General features: G+C 36.4%; 1 protein-coding gene across 8 annotated transcripts in view; it reads right to left on the bottom strand.

Annotated features, from left to right (window-relative positions):
* Positions 1 to 21,716, bottom strand: part of CBLB (Cbl proto-oncogene B) — a 247,443-nt gene that overhangs the window by 162,904 nt on the left and 62,823 nt on the right. The window contains exon 4 of one of the 8 annotated variants that reach the window (XM_059687927.1): positions 16,424 to 16,498. The exons of the other annotated variants lie outside the window; for them this stretch is intronic. Within the exon in view, the coding sequence (XP_059543910.1) occupies positions 16,424 to 16,498 (75 nt within the window). The remainder of the gene's footprint in view (positions 1 to 16,423; positions 16,499 to 21,716) is intronic. 8 annotated transcript variants of the gene reach the window in all.

Raw genomic sequence — 21,716 nt, 5'->3', positions numbered from 1 at the left:
TATGCAAATTAACTGCCAACCAAAATGGCGGCCGGCAGCCACGCAGCTGAAGCGAATAGGAGGCTTGCTTGCTCCAGTGATGGAGGAAGCCAACATTCCTGGCCTGCCGCTGCCAGCCTCTGAGCTGCACTCTAAGCAACTATGTTGCAATTATAGAAGTTAAACAAGCTCCAGAGACCTGCTTTCAGCCAGCTTCAGCCTCAGAGCTTAGAGCTGCAGTGATGGCAATAGAGTTGCAATTACAGAAGCCAAACAGACCCAGAACCTGCTTTCAGCCCTCACAGCTGGAGCCGGCTCTCAGCTCCAGTAACAGCTATAGAAGATAAATAAATCCCAGAATAAAAAAAAGAAAAAAAGGAGAGGCTGGGAGCTTAAGTTGCCCTCCAGCCTGAAAACGGCTCTCAGGCCATCACCCAGAATGGCCAGTCACCCCAGTGGGGACCCCAACCCTGAAGGGGGTGTGACCAGCTGCAAACAGCCATCAGCCCATCATCCAGGCTGGCCAGGCACCCAAGCGGGACCCCCACCCTGATCTGGGCCACCCTTCAGGGCAAACTAGCCAGCCCCCACCCGTGCACCAGGCCTCTACAGGCAGGGTGGGACAGCGCAAGCTGTCATCCGGGCCCCATGTGCAGCCCTGGGCAGCGGGGCATAAGCCCCTCCCCCAGCCGGGACCCCTGTGTGCCACCTGAGCCCCCAGCCGGGACCCCCTTGCCACCTAAGCCCCGCACTGCTAAGCCCCGCCCCCAGCTGGGACCCTATGACTATTGGAGAGCAGGAAAGTGCCGCTGGGCCCTGGGTCGCTGTGGTGATCTGGCCATCGGTAAGCAGAAAAGTGCGGCCGGTAGGCAGCCCCCAGCTGTGCCTGATCCGGGAGCAGGAAAGCAAGCCCGGCCTGCAGGCAGCCCCCGGCTGCGCCTTCTCCCTGGTCGCCATGGGGATCCGGGAGCAGGAGAGCAAGCTCGGCCTGCGGGCAGCTCCAAGCTGGGCCTGCTCCCCAGTTGCCATGGAGACCTGGGAGTGGGAAAGCTTGGCTTGCAAGCAGCACCCCCATCCTGGCCATAGCTCAAGGGAGAGTACAACATGCAGTGGAGGCCAGGAGCCTGAGAGATCAACACAGAGGGGCTCCTGCTCCAAGCCTCCATGGTGTGGCTGGGGGCAGGCCCCCAGCAGACAAACACACACACACACACACAGTGCCTGTTCTGAACCTCCAATGTGGCTGGGAGAAGATGCCAAGTGGGGACACACACACACACACACACACACACACACACACACACACACACGGCAACTGCTTCGAGCCTACATGGCGCGACTGGGGGCAGGCCCTAGCAGACAGACACACACACACACACACACACACACACACACACACACACACACACACGGGATGCCTGCTCCGAGCCTCTGCTGCCAGACTGTGGCCATCAGTAGGACATCCACTTAGGGCTCCCGGGCTGTGAGAGGGGCAGGCTGGGCTGAGGGAACCCCACCCCTCAGTGCACAAATTTCGTGCACAGGGCCTCTAGTAAATAAGAAAGGAAAAAATCCCTCTAACTGAGAAAATGAAGAAAAAAGGAAAAACATCAATAGGAATTAACAGAATAAACAAATTAAAATAAAGCGTAGGAAAACAAAACATTTAATGTACAAGTTATAAAAGAGAATATTACCTTTTGGCAATCTTTACATCTTTATTAACTATATATAATGGCATAATTAGTACATATTTGTTAAACAGATGAAGCAACAGTTGTGAAGTTTCAGTACCTCATATATACAGACTACTCCCATCCACAATTACAATGTCTGCATACAAGAAAAAAAAAAAGGCATTGCAATATTTGACACAGAAACAGCATTTGTGCTATATTATCTCTGGGTGGTAAGATTATACACATGTGAATTTAATTTTATTGTTTTGTCTATACTCATATATTTCCAAATTTTCTATAATGAATATGTATTCACCCTATAAACCAGACAAGAATAAAATACATTTTTAAATATTCAGTTTTGAGGTCTGAGGTTGATACCACATAAAAGAATGTTCTCATAGCAACTAGTATTTTAGAAGATACCTTGAAATGGTGTCTACACCAATCACCCCTATCTCTCCCCACACATATACACCCAATGAAAGGCACATGGAAAGAACTCCAGCCATTCAGCTATGGCCCCAGACAAAGTGAGGCCACTCTAGGCTGTTGAGCCACAGCTGAGCAGCCAAGACCACAGGAACCACCCAGCCAACCCAAAGACTAATGAGGAATAATTATTGTTCTCTTAAGCCACTAGGTTTACTATGCAGCAAAAGCAAATTGATCTAGCTACTAAGTGCTACACACTGTGATAAAATCTGTAAAGCACCCAGCACAGTATCTGGCACCTATGATTACTTTATAAATGCTACCATCTTATGCTTTATCCTAGGTCTTCCATAGAATATTAAAAAGGTATGGTAATCCTCACCTGTGACAGTGAGCATCAAAAAACCTGAAGGCTCTTAAAAGGATGATGACTGAGCTCCACCTCTGGAGATTTTGATTCAGTAAATGGAGCCTGAGAATCTGCCTTTTCAACAAGTTTCCCAGGCATGGCTGCTGCTGATTCTGCTGGTATGCAGGTCACATTTTGCAAAACACCATTGTAAGAGTTTGCAGTCTACTTCAGTCATTCAATAAATATTTTTTAAACACACCCTATGTTCATGAAGATGCTAAACTAAAGGCTACAGAAAGACAAGTGTAATAAGTAAAGCAGGGTACGGGCGTTATGGGGGCTGGAGGTGTGCCTAGAGAAAGGCTTGTGTGTGTGTTTAGGAATCAGATGTGAACAGAAAGATAATAACACCCTTCCTCTGCTCTAAGAGTATCAAACACACATTTTTTCCCCAAATACCTGAGAATTATAGTTAGCCTATAAAATTTTTGCAATATTTCCCCCTTTCTGATACTCTAAAAATTATATTTCTAAGCCACTGCTCTAACTTCTACCTTAGCTATTAATATTATTGATGAAGTACAGTGTGTAATGTATATTGCAGTTTTAACTCCAACCATATAGACCTGTGCAACCTTGCATGGCCATTTGTAAACACAAGCATTTATAATTTCTGCTATAGAAATTACACATGGGGTTAACCTGGTCCACTACATTTCAACTGGGTTTTCTTTGCCTAAGTTGCTTCTAGATAATGTGCACGAGCTCTAGAATAGATAAAATGTAGGTGTCTAATTCCTAGCTCCTAATTCCTCTTATGTCCTAACTGTGGAAATGATTAAATCTTGGCTAGCATTCACATTTCCAGTGTTAAAGAAAATATTTGTCATTTTCTGAACTAAGCAGCTGAGAAACATACTTTTGTAGGTACTTCTGACATGCCAAAACCTAGACTTCCATAAAAATATGTGGTGTGGTGTTCTGGTTAATACATTTGACTACAAGTCCTAAACTAAGATTTCTGGTTATGTCCTGTGGATCTTAGACAAGTCACTTTATCTCTTTGGTTTGAGCCTCAGATTCCTCATCTGAAAAAAAAAAAAAAAGTTTGGTGATAGCGGGTCTCAACTTTGCTGTAGTATACACTGACCTTGCTGTTTTTATAAAATCCACCTGCACAGGCAGTATCCTAGAACAATTAAATCAAAACTTCTGGAGGTAAGACCCGGATCTCAAGAGCTCCTTAAGCTCCTCAAGTGACTGCAATGCACAGCCAATGTTAAAAGCCACTGAGTATGAGGGGACTTCTAACATTCAAGGTGGGCTGTAGATCAGAATCACCAGAGGGGCTTGTTGGCCCTATCACTACCAGGGCAAGTCAATCAGAGCCTCAGAGGGTGTCAAGGCACTGGGGTTGCTTTGAAAGCTCTGCAGATGATTCTGACGGATGGCAGTGATCAGGAATCACTGTAAAGACTCACACATTTAATCTACAGAAAAAAATAACTTTAGAATTCTTTAAGCAGAAAGCTCTTATCTGGTTATAGTAGGCTTGTTAACAAAAATCTGGAGTTACATACAAATTTCTTGGAGTACAAAATATATATAAAATCACAAACTCTAATCCAAAACTGTGAACCAAGTAATATTCCAAGGACACCTACTGATAATTCTAGACTAAATCCCTGGGATAACTTATTGGGAAATAACAATTATAGTACATTGGCAGAGGTGAAAAAAAAGTAAAGACATATAATTTGTGTTTTAACAAACTACTGTGCAAATCAAATTTAGTGAATAAAAATAAGCAAATTGTGAAAGTCAAATGCATAGTTTAATAAAAAAAAGAAATTGTCCCATTTGGCTTATTTGACCACTAGAAGAAAGAGAAGGGTACATAAGAAAAAGAGAGGAAATGTTACCTTGGTACATGAAAAAAAAAAAAAGAAAAAATCCTGAGAAGAGTTTTAAAACACACTTTTTGAATGCTTGATGAGTTTTCTTTTTTTTTTTTTTAAGTCACTGATGACTTGACCAGGTTGAAAGCCAAATTTTAGAGAGAATTTATCCTTTCTCTGGCACTGAAATGCTGGTTTATTAAAAAAAATAATCTTTAAAGCACCCAGAAAAATAATAACATAAAAAAAGCAGCAACAGCCATTATTAACACAAAATTAGCCTATAACTTAATAGCTTGCAAAAACCAAATATAAGGAACTAAATGATATACAATCACTCTATAAAATACCGTACTTAGAGAAGTGGGAAAATATAATATTTTTAATGAAAAAACATATTATATTTTTAATATCATAATATATTATAGACTATTTAAAATATACTTAGCTATTTAAAAGATAATGAGTTCAAAGGCTAAATTAAAATGACTAACCCTCTAACAAATTGCTAGTCAAATTACTCATTTAGTCTGTAAGTAAGCAGTAAGTTCTAAGACAGGCCTGAACTGAAATTTTCATTTTATAAAGAACTTTGTTGTGCTACACCACACCACTGAATTCATTTACATGAAATGGTCTCCTTCCTTCACTCCTTGTGGTGCAGCCAACAGCGAGGGGACTTCCTAACAGAGGCTGGGCCTCGCCAGCTGCCCATCTTGAAGGTGCCTTTGCAATTTGTTGTTGTTGCTACTGTTGTGCTGGCATGGGCAAAATACTAACCTACTGATAACAACAAAATCAAGTTTGTTAAAACTCCTAAGTGTAAGAATTAATAATAATAAACATGCTTCAGATGGTGACAAGCTCAGGATTCCACCTCTGTCAGCAGGACACTTTGAACTGCAACCTGGGACAGAATTCTGAGAGATCCAAGGGGGTGTTTGGGGGAAGATGAGGAAGATGCCTGGGTTGTAAGAGGAAATAGAAAGTTTTCTTCAAATATATAAAGGAAAATACACATATTTGAATCAAAGATAATAAAGCACATCAATTAACCCAAAATAATAAACTGAATAATATTAATAATTTTCAAGATAATCCTGTAAACAAGCAAATAATGTGACATAAATATAAATACCTCAAGGAGAAATTCACATACCTACACATGCTAACAATGTACTTACTAGATATCAGATTCCTGCCCTTCTTTCATTATTTAGCCCCTGCCTCTGGCCTCACGCTCACACAGGATCTGCAGTGACCTAAAAAGGCAGTGCTGTTTCAGGCACCAGTGCCCTTTCTCACTTCCAGTTCTCCAGCTGGGACAGCCCCCAGTTTACTTCTCACTCACACTAATTCTTCCCTGGCCTTATGCAAAATTGTCTAGGTGCTTACATACATCTTTCTTGGAGAAGAATCCATAGATCTCTACTAGATTCTTAAAGGTGGCTGTGAGGCAAAAGGTTAGAAACCAGTGTTCTCCAAAGTTGCTAACTAAAAACTTAAGTGAAAAATCATTCACTTGTCCCTATGTTTTGGGAGGGAAGGTCAGAAAAAGGAAAGAGGAAGATGTTTAGCTGGTTGCACCTAGGTATGACTTCAATCTATACTTGAGGAAACTATTATAGAAGCAGCTCAGACATTTTATAGGATCAGTGAACTCCACTATTAAAATAACTGCTTCCTAAAGTACTTAGAAGACAATGAAATTTTCATTTAATAATGGGGGAAATTTTAATGAAGTTATTTAGCAAGAGGATTAATATATAAGTGAAGAAGTTTATATTTTCCTGGAATGTGTAAATATATGTAGATATTTTAATGCATTATTCGATTTCACCAGTTTAACTGCTTTATTTTAAGAATAGGACTACTGTTTGGCTTAGACAGGGAGGCAGGTAACATTTAACCCTGTAGTGTTGATAAAAAATAAATTAGAGAAATCACCGAAGTCTTCACACACTCCACTATAAATAGATCTTATGCATAATCACTTTATGTCCAAATTTTAGTTACTGAAAGATATGCAATGAGCAAGCAATTCCAGGTAATTTGCTAGTTATGACTACTGTAATGTGTAATTTTTAGTTGTGATAATTACCCAAGAGATTTGGAATATACCATTGTAGAATAATTAAGGAACCTCTATTTATTTCTTTAGTCTATTAGAGGAGACTGAATTTATAAGGCCTGAGATTTATTTTTCAGGCCCCCCTCCCGAATTACCTTTGCGTGGCAGTTTGTATGTCTCTAATTCCCCACCATAACCGCTACTGACTCCCACTCATTTCAAAAATCAAGGGTACCATAAAGACACCAAGTTTATTTTCCTGGAGTGGACCACCTCCTCAACATCCTCAAAGCTCAGTAAAAAAAAGAGCCCATCTGGAAGCACTCTGTCCCTGCCTTCCACCTCCCTCCAGTTGAAAGCTGGATAGGGCACAGAGGAGTTGTGACTTAACCTGTGCCCTCCTCTGCTGTGTCTTCAAATTCTCTCATGTGCTAGTTTTAATTATGTGTCTTATTATTCAATGCACAGTGCACCCTTAGTGAAAAATCAAATTTAAATAATATAAATGTTGATTGAAATGACAAAGTAAGAAAGCTGGTTATATATTATTTAGGATAAGGGAATAAAGTTAAATTTACCATGTTATACCCCTTACATGGCTACAAATTTTCTCATTTCACTTTTTTTTTTTAAAGTTACACTGTCCCCTCATAAATGTATTGTTGGCTTAAAAATATCTGATACCAGGATCAGTTATTAGAAATACCAAGACATTCCATTACAGGAGTGCTTTTTAAGGGAATCCTGAGAGGAAGTCTTTTTTATTTACCTAACATCCTGTTTTTCTCTCAAGCTACATACAATTTTATTCCATAAAAGTACCAGTTCTCACATAGCATTCTGCACACTTAAACTCCCTCCTAACTCTAACATTGTTAATATGTCTAAATTGTAGACAATTAAAAAAGGAAAGACTTCCCAAACCTCCAGTGTCCTTTACAGGCAGTCACTAAGCACTTCTGTTCTCCAGCACTTCAAATGTGGTTCCTCTAAACTGAGATCTACTGTAAGTACAAGTGTACACTAGATTTCCAAGAATTAGTATAAAAAATACTTCAAATGACAATACTTTTCATTTCATCTGCTTCTTTTTATTTTTTAATATGGCCTATTAGATAATTTCAAATTACATGTACCTGCAATTATATTTCTAGTAGGCATCATTGTCCTTCGAGCTCATCCTCTCCCACCTTCCATTGTATCTATTGCTTTGTTTCTATTTTTCTTTCATTTTTATCTCCTCTTCAAGGATCCTTGAATCCACCTAGACATTCCCTGTAGAATTGCTGTTCCTCTATTCTCACTCCATAGTGAGAAAGCATTCCATTTCTAATACCTTTTACCAATATCTAAAATAAGGTAACTGACTTTATAGTTATCAGCTCCTTTTCCTCACCACACAGTAACTTCCATATCCACCACAATAACTGTTCTTCAGGTCAGACCCTTTCATCCAAAAGATAGCCCGGGGCACCTATTGGTTTCCCTGCCTTCAATCTCTCGCCTCTGATACATTTCCATACTTTGTCCGTGATTATTTTCTAAAACACAAGTCAGAGCACTTCATCCACCTTCTGAAATAAATGTTGATGGTAGCCTTATTTTTATAAAGTCCACATTTCTGAACATAGTAGTCATTCTCTCTAGCCTGAACTGACAATCCCAGCCACATTTTTTATTACATCTCTCCTTTAAACACCTAACCCAACTTCTTGTACTTGTACATATAATTCTCTGAAATGCTAGGTACATTCTGAACCTGTTTTTGCTCATGCTATTGCTTCAGACTGCAAGACCCTTCCCTTGCATGGGTGCTTACCCAAATCCTACTCATCCCTTAGGGAAGCTATCTCCAGTCCCAGAAGCTGCAATTAATCACTCTACCCTCTGAAGCCCCATACCACTTTGCCAGTATCAAAAGTGCAGCATTTACATTTTTCTCCCCTTGAATTGTATTCACTGATCTCTCTCCTCTGATGTGATTCTTTTTAAAAAAACAAAAGAATGAAAGGGAGTTAGGAAGGGGAAAAAGTGGGGGGAAAAAGATTCTTCAGGATAGGGAGCTGGTCATGTTACATACTATGTTCCCATAGTACCTTTTCCCATGAGCTGCACATAGCAGGGGCTGAATAGGATAAATGTTTGCTATATGAAGAACAATGTGAATGAAATACATTATGGTTTTAAAAACTCAGAAATTCAAAAATATTTTTAATTCTGTTTAATATGGCAATTACATACAGCATGTACAAGTTAATAAATAAATGAATTAACTTCTATATGCCTTCAACTAGATATCTTATGTCTATAAAACTCTCAACAAACATAATCAATCTTTACCAGAAATTACAGGAGAATGAACACAGTCCTCCAAGGGAAACTGCCTATATTTTGCTATATTCATCAAATTCCACTTCAAATCAAAAGTAGAAGAGGTATGGTGATTACCAGAGGGAAAGAGGGGTGAGGAGATATAAGGTAAAGGGAGGATAAATGGTGATGGAAGGAGACTTGATTTGGGGTGATGAGCACACAATACAATATGCAGATGATGTATTATAGAATTGTACACATGAAACCTATATAATTTTATTAACCAATGTCACTCCAATAAATTCAATTAAAAAATTTAAAAAATGAACAGAGAAGGATGCAGGAAAAAGGAAGATTGTATGCAAACCAGAAAGGGGTCGCAACAACTTAAATTTACATCTTGCTAATTAATATTTATTTCCAACAGGTCTTTAAAGCAAAAACAGTACACTGAAATTTTAGGATACTTGAATTGGAAGGGTTTCAAAACCCCAGATTATTAATTTTAGAAGCATCTCTTTTGTCTATACAAATGTCTCCATTTTGTGGATGGAAAAACCAGGATACTAGGAATCCTATATAATAAAGAACTAATATGCCCATTTAGACCTAACAGCCGAATGACCTTCCAGCTATCCTCCTGGATGACCTTCTGGATGAAGCTGGGGCTGTGAGGGGCTGCGAGGGGCTGCAAGGGCCAAGCCCTTTGCACGAATTTCGTGCATTGGGCCTCTAGCACTCACATAAAATTAATTAATCAGCTGATTAATTAAATTCAATTAATGTAAAATGTAGAACTTGTTATTTTTATTTATATGTTTTAATAAACTGACTCATTAAAACTTCTCAAAAAAGGCAGAGATAGTAAGTATGAGCTCCCTATCTATTACCATCAAGCAGATATTCTTTTTAAAGGTCACAAAGATATGATAAGCCTTAACCCCTCACACTAAGCTTTTCAGCTGGCTAAAAAGCAACACAAAGAAAAATAGATATGCCACAGGAAACAGCACGGGTTACACCAGGTTATTTTTATTTTTAAATTAAAAATTAATGGGTAGCAATTTTCAAAAAAGGGTCAGGAAAAAAATCTGAAAACTGTTAGAATATAAATCAAATATATAGAAATGTTTAGTAGTTAAATCTTTACTAAAATTACAGAACAGATGAGGCTGATTCTAGCTATGAATTTATGTAAAACATTCACTATTGCTTACAAAAAAAACTTTTTTAAAAATTAAGGAATGCATTTTTATTTACAAACCTGAAAACAGAACCCATGTGATTCACTGAGCTATTGTTATTGAGCTGTTCAGAGACACAAATCAAGATTTTTTTTAGGCTTACTCACTCTCTCTCTATGGCAATGGGTTAGTTTTCATTAACAAAAATACCAAACTAAATATTTACGTCAATCAGTTCTTAGTACAGTTCATCACACACATATCTAATAAAATACCATTGTACAAAAGGAAAATTAAAACTTTCTAAGTAAACTTCTATTGAAACATCTAAATTGCACTGAAATAAATTTTACCAGACAACATTTTTCAGAAAGATTAATCACTTTCCAATTTTTCATTATAAGCAATTCAATTACTATACTAGCTAGCCATATAATCTTGTAAAGAACCCTGAGAATTTGGTTTGTGTCCAGTAAATATTTTTAATAGTTTGATATATAATTTTATTTGTGAAATAATTTCACAATGTTCAGAGAAACACATACAATTAAGAGAAAACATAGCTTCATTTCATCTATATATAAAATTTCACAAAGTGTAAGAATTTATAACCAAAACAAAAAAATTTATTTGCATTAAAGAAAAAATAATCAACTGTGATCCTTCTCAAGATTATGCTCAAAGATATTCAGAATGACTGCTTTTAAAGTCTAATCTAATATATCAATATCGAGCAGGAAAGGACTTTAGCGATCATGTGGTGCTAAAGTTCATGAATTAATAAAGTATAAAGTATAAAGTAAAAAGATCCAGAAAACTTGTCCGATGTCATACTACTAGTCGAAAACAGAATCAGGTCTAAAATTAGAATCTTAAGATACCTTAATAAGTACTTTATCATATAAAGTAGTGACATAATTATTCCATATACTACCACTGCATATGGAATAATTATGTCACTACTGTATATGATAAAATCAGAAACCAAGTCACCAAGAAGGAACCTTTGTTTACAGAACTTTTCCCAAAAGATATTTTTGATCCATTATCTGTTTGGCCAGCTTAGCTATGTTGATTTCAGTACTAACATCTTTCATCTATTGAGCCTTCTAAAATCAATAGGCAAAGAATTTTCCACATAAATAGAAGAAATTAATTTCCCATTCATCTACAAAAATTATTCAATTTTTCATCTAAAATAGTATTTTTGTTAAAAGCTTAAGAAACCTAAAAAATAAACTTTATTTTAAACATCCTTAGTTTAATATTAAAACTCTAAAAGACAAAGCTAAATTATTAATTTTATTTTCCTTTCCTCAAACTTATGTCATGCCCTATCCCTGTCCCATACTCTTTAGTAATATCTGTTTCCTTAAGGATCTCTGAGTGCATTTATTTGGAGTCTGTGTTAATGGTAAGCTGTTCAAGTAATCACTTGTTCACAAAAGATCCCATTTGAACACACTATGTGTTTCAATAATATAAACTTTACATCAATTCCATGCTATATCATAGACTTCCTTATATCATTGTACTGTATTTATGCAACTATACTCAGGTTTCTTGAAGGCAGGACTCATAATTTCTACATCTTTTCTTTTCCTCTATATGCTTTGTACATATTAATGTCTTAAAACTGTTCTTAGATAACATAGATAACAGAATCTGAAACTTTTTTTCTCACTCTTTGAGCCAGGGACAAAATGCTTTAACGATGAGAATAACATTAGTAGATATTCACTGACAACATTTTCCAAAAGTTGTTATATGTTGTTTATTTGGTTCCTTTTGTTCCATTTACAGAAAGTAGTACTACTGGTGCAAATACTTCATGTCACAATTTAAAAGATCATTTTAGGACAATCCCAAGACTACATCACATCCAAACACTAGAAGCACAGAAAGTAAATTATGAAAAATTCCTAAAACTATGTAATTAGCTAACCCAATTGCAGCCTTTAATAGTTAAGATCAAATGTCAGCTGCTTAAAACATAAAATAACCCACCATTTAAGTAGATTCATTCATGCATTCATTCCTGAAATATTTATTGAGTTACGCTATCTGCCCTGCACACTTCTAGGCAATAGTGATATAGCTGTGAACGTAGAGAAATATACTTAAACGAATGAATATCCAGATAAAAAAACACATACACAAATGAAACAAAATAAATTATAAAAATAACTTGTTTCATTATACTCCATTTTGTTACAATAAGATCAGAAGAAATTTTTTAAAGTGTATAAGCAACACTTCCATCTATGAAGAGCTCGGGGGAAACAAATATACGCAACATTTGAGCTTATTCATAGGAGATTATTAATATAGCCTAACTGAATGACATGAATGGAATATCATTACTTGAAAATTGTGTCAGTAATCATTTGGCATCTATGTGGAAGCCTAAAAGCTGATGGAGGTTAGGAGGAGAGAGGATACATTTAATATGCTGCTTCTGTCACAAAGCCACTCCTAAGCTGACCAACAGCGACTTCAGACATTTTCCTTATTATGAAGCACACCCATAATCTGTCACGAATAATAAGAAAAAGAATAACCTAAGGCAAAACTATGGAGCCATTAAAAAGATCAGTGGGTGCTAGGGGATGAGGGCTGGGGGACGAACAAACCGAGAACAGAAGATTTTTAGGGCAATGAAATACCCTGTATGATACCATGTTACATGTCATACCTTTGTCCAAACCCACAGAGTGTACAACATCAAGAGTGAATCATAGTGTAAACTATGAACTCTGGGTGATTATGATGTGTCAATGTAGTTTCATCAAGTATAACAAATATGCCACTCTAGTGGGAGATGCTAATAATGGGGGTGGTTACCTTTGAGTGAGGGCAAGGAGTATATGGGAAATCTCTGTACCTTTACTTCAATTTTGCTGTGAAACTGAAATATCTCTAAAAAAGTACAGTCAATAACAAGAAAATAATAACATCACCACCATCTTGTGCGTGTTTTTTAAATTCCAATGTATCTAATAAAAGGTCTGCTTTATGTTCATTCTTGTTTATAGTTATTTGAGTCATAAAATAAAGCACTGGGAGACAGGAATGTGTACAAATCCCAGGCCAACTCAGTAACTGCCAAATAGTGTTCTTTTTGTTTTCCTTTGCAAATCCTGGTTAGTTAACTGTTTTCTCAAACAGATGAGTGCTCAGATTGGGCAAAGGTCACAAACACTGTTTAATGGTATGTAGCAAAACAACAAAGCCATGGTAAACTACACATGTGGCTTTAATACCCCACTATCATACCTCTGAAATGAAGAGTTTCAGTAAAAAATAAAGGTGGTACATTTATTAGTAGGGAACCATAACTCTCAAATAACTAAATATAAGCTAGCACAGCAAAAATATCAAGTTAAAAATTCCTAAAGAAACACGTTTGCAGACATTAGATGAAAAAACAAAACTTTAAAATTCTCCACTGACTTAAGGAAGAAATATAATGTTTCACCAAGTACAAAAAGCATATACCCAGAAACATGCTTTAAGCCTTGCTAGGAGTTAGACAAATTAAGTGAAACTGGTTTTGCTATGGATTTCTGCCCATTCAAAATCGATGACTACATGGAAATAGTGCCAATCTAAGACATTTCTATTGAAAAATATTTCCCCTCATTTTTAGTCAATTAAATTAATGACATTGTTTACATTCTCATTATAATCACTACACCATTCTCTATTTTATTACTAAAATAAAAAGTTCTTGGCCCAAAATCTTTAACAATTTTCTTATAAAAATTTAAAATATTCAATTAAAATATCCAGAATTCTTTTGTGGATCTGATTTATTTAAAGTATTTTAGTATTATTTTAAATCCAAAAGAATCACACATTTTAAATGATAATCTATATTCCAGAGCTTATCCTAATGTTATGAAATTATTAAAATATTAGAATCTGTCATAGCTAGATGACTCAGTGGTTAGAACATTGGCCTGTGCACTGAAGAGTCAATTCCCAGTCAAGGGCACAACCTACTGGGTTGCAGGTTCAACCCCAGCCCTTATCCAGGGACTGTGTGTGGGAGGCAGCTAATTGATGTGCCTTTCACATAAATGTTTCTCTCTCTCTCCCTCTTTCTCTCCTCCTCCCCCTCTCCCATTCTCCTTTCCACTCTCTCTGAAAATCAATGGAAAAAATATCTTTAGGTGAGGATTTAAAAAAATTGAAATCTACTTTTCAAGTATAATTTGACTTAGGGAAGAAATTGCCAATCCTGATAAACTTTATTTCTAAACCTCATAATTGTGTTGGTCATGTCAAATGCTAGAAAACATCACTCCCCCAAAATATTGCATAGTTTGAGGAAGTAATACTTAGTTATAAAGCACTTTTTTCTACAATCAGAAAATATAGAAAGGCTTTTAATAGAATCGCTTTCAAACAAGAAGAAATTAGACACTTTATCAGATTCCAAGGCCAAATTAAACTCATATTAATTTTTTAATACTACTTATTAGGAATAAAGGCCTGCTACTTCCAGGAAATACTAAGGTTACCCCTTAAAACAATTCATAGGTTTAAGTTTAAATCACTGCTCTATACATTAAGTATACATAGTCTATAATATATATAGTTCAGAAACAACATGTTTAAAATCCATTAGGTCTCCACTTTTATTACTATAATTTTATTATCAAAGCAATTAGTTATCAGATATGCATGTGATTAAAAGCATTTTTTGTTCTAATCCAGGTGATTAAAGAATAGTTTCAGGAAACCTTAATTAGGTCTTCCCTGAATATTCAAGGGCTGCAGCTGGGCAAAATCAAAAGCAGGGATTTAATTCCAATATTTGACAAAGATCCAAGTTGATAAAACTAAATGTTTTGAGTCTGTATGGACATAGTTGGCTAAGAGGCATAGTTAATACCTCTCAATATAAGAAGATGAATCAAATTGCAAGCACTAATACTAAGGAACAGTCCTGATACTTGTAGAATTCTATTATAGAACTCATGGCTGATGGACTGGTAGCAACATGAAGTTAAAGAATCAATTATTTTGTCTTATGGATTGATGGGTGACCCTTAGCAAGTCAATCAATCTCTCTCTTTCTCTCTCTCTCTCTCTCTCTCTCTCTCTCTCTCTCTCTCTGTGTGTGTGTGTGTGTGTGTGCATGCATATAACTGGAGAAAACTGAATGAGCTCTGTGAATGATGTCAATGTCAATTTCTTGCTATTTACATTGTGCTACAGTTACCCAAGATGATAATATTGAGGGAGGCTGGATGGAACTTAAAAAGTTGGGGGAAAAAGATTTGCCTAGATAAATTCCAATATTCTATCCAGCTCTGAAATCTGTAAATCTGTGAAAGTCTACTTTCTTTTCTCCTACCTGGTTTCCCTCCCTTCTTCCAGTCACCCTTCTTAAACTTGTTTATTTGTTTGTTGTTTTACTTAACCTCCAATAACTTGGGCCTACCAGTAATTTCCACGTTACCACTTTGCTACAAGTGACATAGAGCAAAAGAAGGAAATTGGTAAATGTAGAAATGGACCAAGAAGACTGGGTGATTATAAATGTTAAAAGACTCTGTATGTCTCAATGTCTATGCCAGTCACTGCACAACACAACAGTGAATAACAACAGACCTAGACACAGTACAGTCATCTCAAAGAATTTACAGTCATTATGACAAAGGCAGGAATCAACCTATCATGCAAATGAAGTAACATTGCAACTGTGCTTTGTGATATTCAAAGGAATTTCACCTGACATCTTTCTGAGGAAGGTAAGATCTGAGGAATAAGTGGAAGTTACTGATACTGAAGAGAAAATAGGGCAGCCATAGGCAAAAAAAGAGCATGAACAAAAGTTCTGTGGTAAAGGGAAAAGAGCAATTCCAAGGGACTGGAAGAAAGGCTCCGTGGATGCAGCAAAGAAACATGGGAAATCTGGTGTGAGATGAAGCTACAGGGGTAACATGGGACAGACGCAGGAGGACCTTGTAGGTTATGTTTAGGATTTGAGACCTATCAAAGATTTGAGACTCATATTCTTTGTTTTTCCTATTTCTATAAAAATTTTATGTAGGATAACTGCAAAGCTTCTCCTTGACTACTGTTTCAAATAAAATCAATATGTTAATTTCAGAATCCTAATTTCTTATTTCAGTTTAGTCATCTTAGGTTACTTAAACTGACTGCCTTTCAGGTGCTCTTGGGAGCATGCCCATCCATTCCCTTTTGACTCTTCTTCCCAGGCCCATTATCTTTGCCTTTCTCTCTCCTAAGTTCCTAGGGCCCTTCTATTGTCTTGGTAACCTGATAAATAAATGTTCTCTTACAATATGGAAAACAAAAAACAAAAAACACACCTGACAATCCATCAATTTTCTTATCTATAAAATGTAAATGAAATCATCAAGCTCATATATGTCTACTGAGATAAATGGCAACATGCATTTTAAAAGATAAAGCAAAGAATAAATTAGCACATGGGTGCAAAAACGTCATTGCAAATAGTATTAAAACTAACCTACCAAAAAATATTTTTAGATGGGGAAAATTCAGCTAACTCAGCAAACATAGAAAGCAACAGTGATAGATCCTTTTCTCTGGAAGGAAAAAGAGTGATAAGATGATTTAAAAAAAATCCTCTAGAGAATTTTTCACTATATAAGAGCACATTCTGTCTAAGTGACAATTACAAACAAAACAGGAAGAGGTCGAATTAAATAGATTGAAAAAAATCTACAACATAGGTATCTTAGGCCTTATGTTTGTTAGCTTGTGTCACGGAGGAAAATATTTTTAGAAATTAGTGATGACAGATATAAGAATAAAAAAAAATATTGTCACTTTGCAGACAATAGTTATCAATTATTCTAAGTTATTAATAATTGCAGAGTGGTGGCTCCTTAGTCACTTTATCGTTTTTAGATTATTTTTATGCAGAGGTTTTTTTTAGTAAGGTTATAAAAAGCCATTTCTCCTCCAAAACATTGTCATTTTTTACTATGAAAATATAAATGACAATGTGAGTCCAAATTACAATTACACATTTGTATTTCAAGGTTGATTAAGTTATGCCCCCATGGGCCAACATCAATATTGCATTTATAATTTAGCACAGAAATATTAGAGAATGTATAATTTTGTGGAGTAAGACTCACATTTGAGGCACAAGTAAGCAATTATACATACAGAACCAATGTAAGGAGATAACTGGTAGGCTATACACACGCACAAAAAACACCTCAATTCGAAGAAATCCAAGCTGAGTATCACACTCAATTCCTCTTAGAAAACTGTGGCTGTTTTTTTTCTTTTTCTTTTTTCCCCTCCTGGGAAATCTGCTTTTCTACTCCTCATCAATAGCAGAATATCAGTGAAGAAAATCTGTCTTATATGCTGCTTGCACAGCCTATTAGATTTTTCCATGAATATAGATCCTAGGACAGGAAAAGCTGGTTGATGGTATTGAAACTTAAATGTAGTTTGGCTTAAAATAAAATTCAATTAAGCAATTTTGATTTTTTTAAAATTCTTTCTAATGAAAATAGAAAAAAACATCATCTGCATTTATTGACCAAATACTGGTGCCCCAGAATTTGAGAAATCAAGGAGTCAGACCCAAAATTTGAATAGGATTTTGGACAGAATTAAATTCTCCCATTCAAAGCTCTTATATGCTTCATTTTTGTATGTTCATCAGTAATAAGAAAATATAATTTGATGAAAAAGAAAACTTACAAAAGAGAACTCAGATATGAGAACTGTCAATATACTTAAATCACTTACATCAAAAAGCATCAGTGAGACTAACTGTTGCTTTCACTTTGGTTTTATGCAAAATAGAATATTTGATTTAAATTCTGTAATAAAGCTCATCTAAATTATTTGTCGTGAGAGTGAACAGACTTTGATGCTACAACTAAAATATTTGAAAAAATTATTACTTCCACTATTGGCCATATATGAGAAAAGTAGAGATATATACTATATGCTTAAGGAATGACTAAATAGACTCATGGGAGCATAAAGGAACATAGCACTAAGTTTTGCTAATTCATTTGCAATCACTCTTGTGCATATTCATTCTGTCCCATTCTCATTGCCACTATTGTAAATTCAGGCTTCAATTACTTCATATATAGAGAGAGGGGGGAAGGAATATGCAAATTAGTCTGGGACACCATAAGGGGTCACAACTGGACAGGAGGAGGTTGCATGCGCAGAAGTGGAGACAAGACTGAGACAGGGGGCCGGCAGGCCGCCGCACCCGGCTCTGGCCGGCCCCCCAGAGCCAGAGTGGGCATGGACAGGGACAGGGGGGCCCGGCCCACAGCCTCCGCAGCCAAGCGTGGGCTCAGAGAAGACGGAGGGCCTGCCTCCCATGGAAGCAGCGGGGCTCCCTCCCTCCTGCCGCAGATGTGGCGGGGCTCCCTCCCAGCTCCGGTGGAAGCCGCATGGCTCCCATGGAAGCAGCGCAGCTCCCAGCGGCAAGCTGTGGTTCCCGCTGGCTCCCACGGAAGCGGCGGGCGGCCTACTGGGCGCGATATCGCACAATGGGCTACTAATACTATAATAGTCTCTATAGAAGTGTCCTGATGACTAATTTTATCAAACTCCATTTTTTTCCTGCTCAGTGATGTCAAATCTTCATAAATACAAAATTGGCCATGTTACTGCTCTTCTATTATTCCTCATTACTTAATGAATATGAGACATATTCCTTAGTCTAAGATTCAAGATCTGGTATCACCCATCTCCATATCTGTATTTTCTATTTTTCCCCCACAACCACCACCACCACATACCTTGTATCTGCTGCCCTGTACCTTGCACAGTAGTCTCTCCATCTCCCATCCTCGGCCCACTGATATCCCATTTGTTTCTGAAGATAGAACCAAATGCTATCCACAAAACACGCCATGAAACAGCCCAGTCTGACATAAGAAATCCATCTTCAAAAGTTCTTTTTTATACTTCTTCCCAGCACTCTTCCTATGAAAAGTCCTAAGGTCCTTTATATACCAACATTATCCCCTGAGTTTGAGGACTCCTTCAGGATAGACAGCTTTAAATCTAGGGAGAATGTCTGAAACATCTATAGGCACTATGTGTTTCTTGAATGTGTAAAAAATAATTTCTTTGTTCTTTTTGAGTGCAGTAGTAAAAGGAGATCAAAAGATGATAAGCAAAAACCACAGGAAGAAAGGTTGTTAATAGCTTTACTTTACAATGGAATATCCATAACCTTTACCAATTCCATTGAAACATACAAAGATTACATGATGTCATCTGATTTAATCTTGTTTTCCACTTTGCTAAACTATAAAATTAAGAAAAGCAAAACTGACTATTCCAAAGCTACTTGAAACAAATCTGTTAATTAATGTCATTTAAACCATTTAGATAACTACAAGGAAGGTTTGCCCAATCTTCATACTTAGTGCTTAAACTTCTTTCTTCAAAAGCTTAATTTTGCTATGTTAATACTCTTGAGTATACATAAGGCTACAGGTACATTAAGAGAACGCTTACAAATACTATTTATTATTTCCTATGCTAAAAAAGACATTTTAAGAATTAGAAGCACTCCAGAAAGTGGCAAAAAAAAAAAAAAATGAAGCAATAAATATCTTTTGGAAGTACCTACAGGAGTAAATGGTGCATAAAGTGAATTATGTTTTATGTTATATCCATCAGCTGTTCACCTAATGTCAAGATATGTGCTTTTAAGAAACAAAGTCCTCCTTAATCAATTCAATCAACTATAAAGTTTATTGAGTACCAAAATATGGCCCAGCACTATCAAAGTGAATATTGAAAAGTAAATGATCTCTGCCAAAAGAACCTGTATTTCAACTGAAGTGACAAGTCTACCACAATTGTAAAGCAATGTGTAACAAAGTATAATTTGGCATACATTGGTAACCAACTCATAAGAGCTAACTAAGACAAGTTCAGGAAAAGGAGAAACCAGCAAGGCCAAATCATGGAAGAGCTGGGACAGGACCTGGGTGGGTAGGATGAAGAGATTTCTAGGGGTGTGGAGGGAGGAAGAGAAATTATGACCAAAGGCAGAAAGACAAAATTAGCTTGATAGGTAGGATTAAGAGGGAATGAAAAAGAGATGGAGACAAGTCTGGAGCAGTGACTAATGAGATAGGATATGTAAACCAGATTAATCTTTTGCAACAGAGGCAAATGCCCACAATGGGGATTAAAGTGTTAAAGAAAGCTTCCCTAGCTTTAGCACAATGGAAGGAAAAGATACTGAAGGCCAGCTTTCAAAAGTAACCTAGTCCTAAGTGAGGGAAGGCTGAAAAGCAGTTTCAGGAGTAGGGAATAAGCAGCAGCAGTAAAGATTATATTTAGGGGAGAGCAGATTCATAGAACTCAGGATTAAATGAAGAGAGGAATAGATGAAAAGTATGAGTAGTCACAGATGATTGGAAGCTTCCTGACAGTGGTAGAAGCAAGGATGTTGGGAAGTAAGAGGAAGAGTTCAGCTTCATTAATCTGAGATAATGTTATCAGTTCCCAGCATACATGTTCACAGACAATATAAAACTAGAGCTAAATTGAACAGAAATAGAGACAAGAGAACCATAAGCATGACAACAGTAACTGACAGTTAAATGAAATGACCAAGAAAGGATGAGACTTGGGTCAAAGACTAAGCTTTGGGGAATAGTGGCATTTAGGAGGAAGAAAACCCAGCAAGAAGAGTGCAGAAGGAATAGTTTAGGCAAGAAACAAATTGAGACAGATAATGTTACTGAAAACCAAAAAAGTAAGTATTTAAAAACCAATGGGAGGAGCAGCAGAAGCCAAACCACTGGGTTAAACAATAAGGTCAAAGGAAATCTTAGAGCAAGTTCTGAAAACTGGACTATACTGAAGCCCAAATCCAGGAAATAACAGAAGGCATGGTTTAGAAAAAATTAAAGAGTTGTGTACACCACTAGTTTGGCAATACAGGCAGACAGAAAAGTACCCAAGGCAAATTTTCACGTTATGTGAGAAAGAAGTTGGTATTTAATGAGCACTTTATATGTCCAAGGTATTATACACATATACATAAACAAGGTACATTGTCACAGCCAATAAAATCTAATTTTCATTAAAGTTTATTTCTATCAATTTATCATTTTAAATCATTATGCTGAAACTTGTTTTCAGGAATAAAAACACACTTTTGAAAATAAACAATTATTTCAAAAGGTTTCATTATATTATCTCTTGTTTAAATATTCTGGTTTCCAGAAATCCATGTGCTTTCACTTAAATATGTCACAATACTACTAAAGTGGCTGTTTTAAAAAACCCAAAACTTCATTGGAATTAGTGAAAACTTGTCCTGAAAAACTTCAGACAATAATTATTCCAAAGAATGGAAACTAATAAATTGGTACTAACCAAATGCATTTACAAACATAATCTCGTAAAATCAACTTCCAGACAAACACAAAACCCTTTATTCTATAACAGTTCAATGTAGTAAATAAGTCATTAATTTTAATGGTTCAACATCATCAACAATCAACATGTATTGAGATTATATTCTTGTCCTGAAAATAAGAAAGCTTAAGACATAAAATCTCAATGTATTTATAGTGCAATTACAGACACTGGAAAGACATTACAAATGTAATAAAATGGGGTTCATGGTAATAGCATTCCCTACTAAAAGAGAGCAATTTAAATATAAAGCACAATGACTTCAGTTTTTTTCACATCAATAAAAATGCTGAGAAATAGCACTGACATTTTTAAGACAAAAAACTACCAAAATTAGGTTAAAAGGAAAAAATAGTGAGATTG

Source organism: Myotis daubentonii, chromosome 3, assembly GCF_963259705.1.
Source record: "Myotis daubentonii chromosome 3, mMyoDau2.1, whole genome shotgun sequence".
NCBI classification, from domain to species: domain Eukaryota; kingdom Metazoa; phylum Chordata; class Mammalia; order Chiroptera; family Vespertilionidae; genus Myotis; species Myotis daubentonii.
The sequence above is the reverse complement of the archived record's forward strand: the minus strand, read 5'-3'. Positions and strand labels throughout refer to the sequence as shown.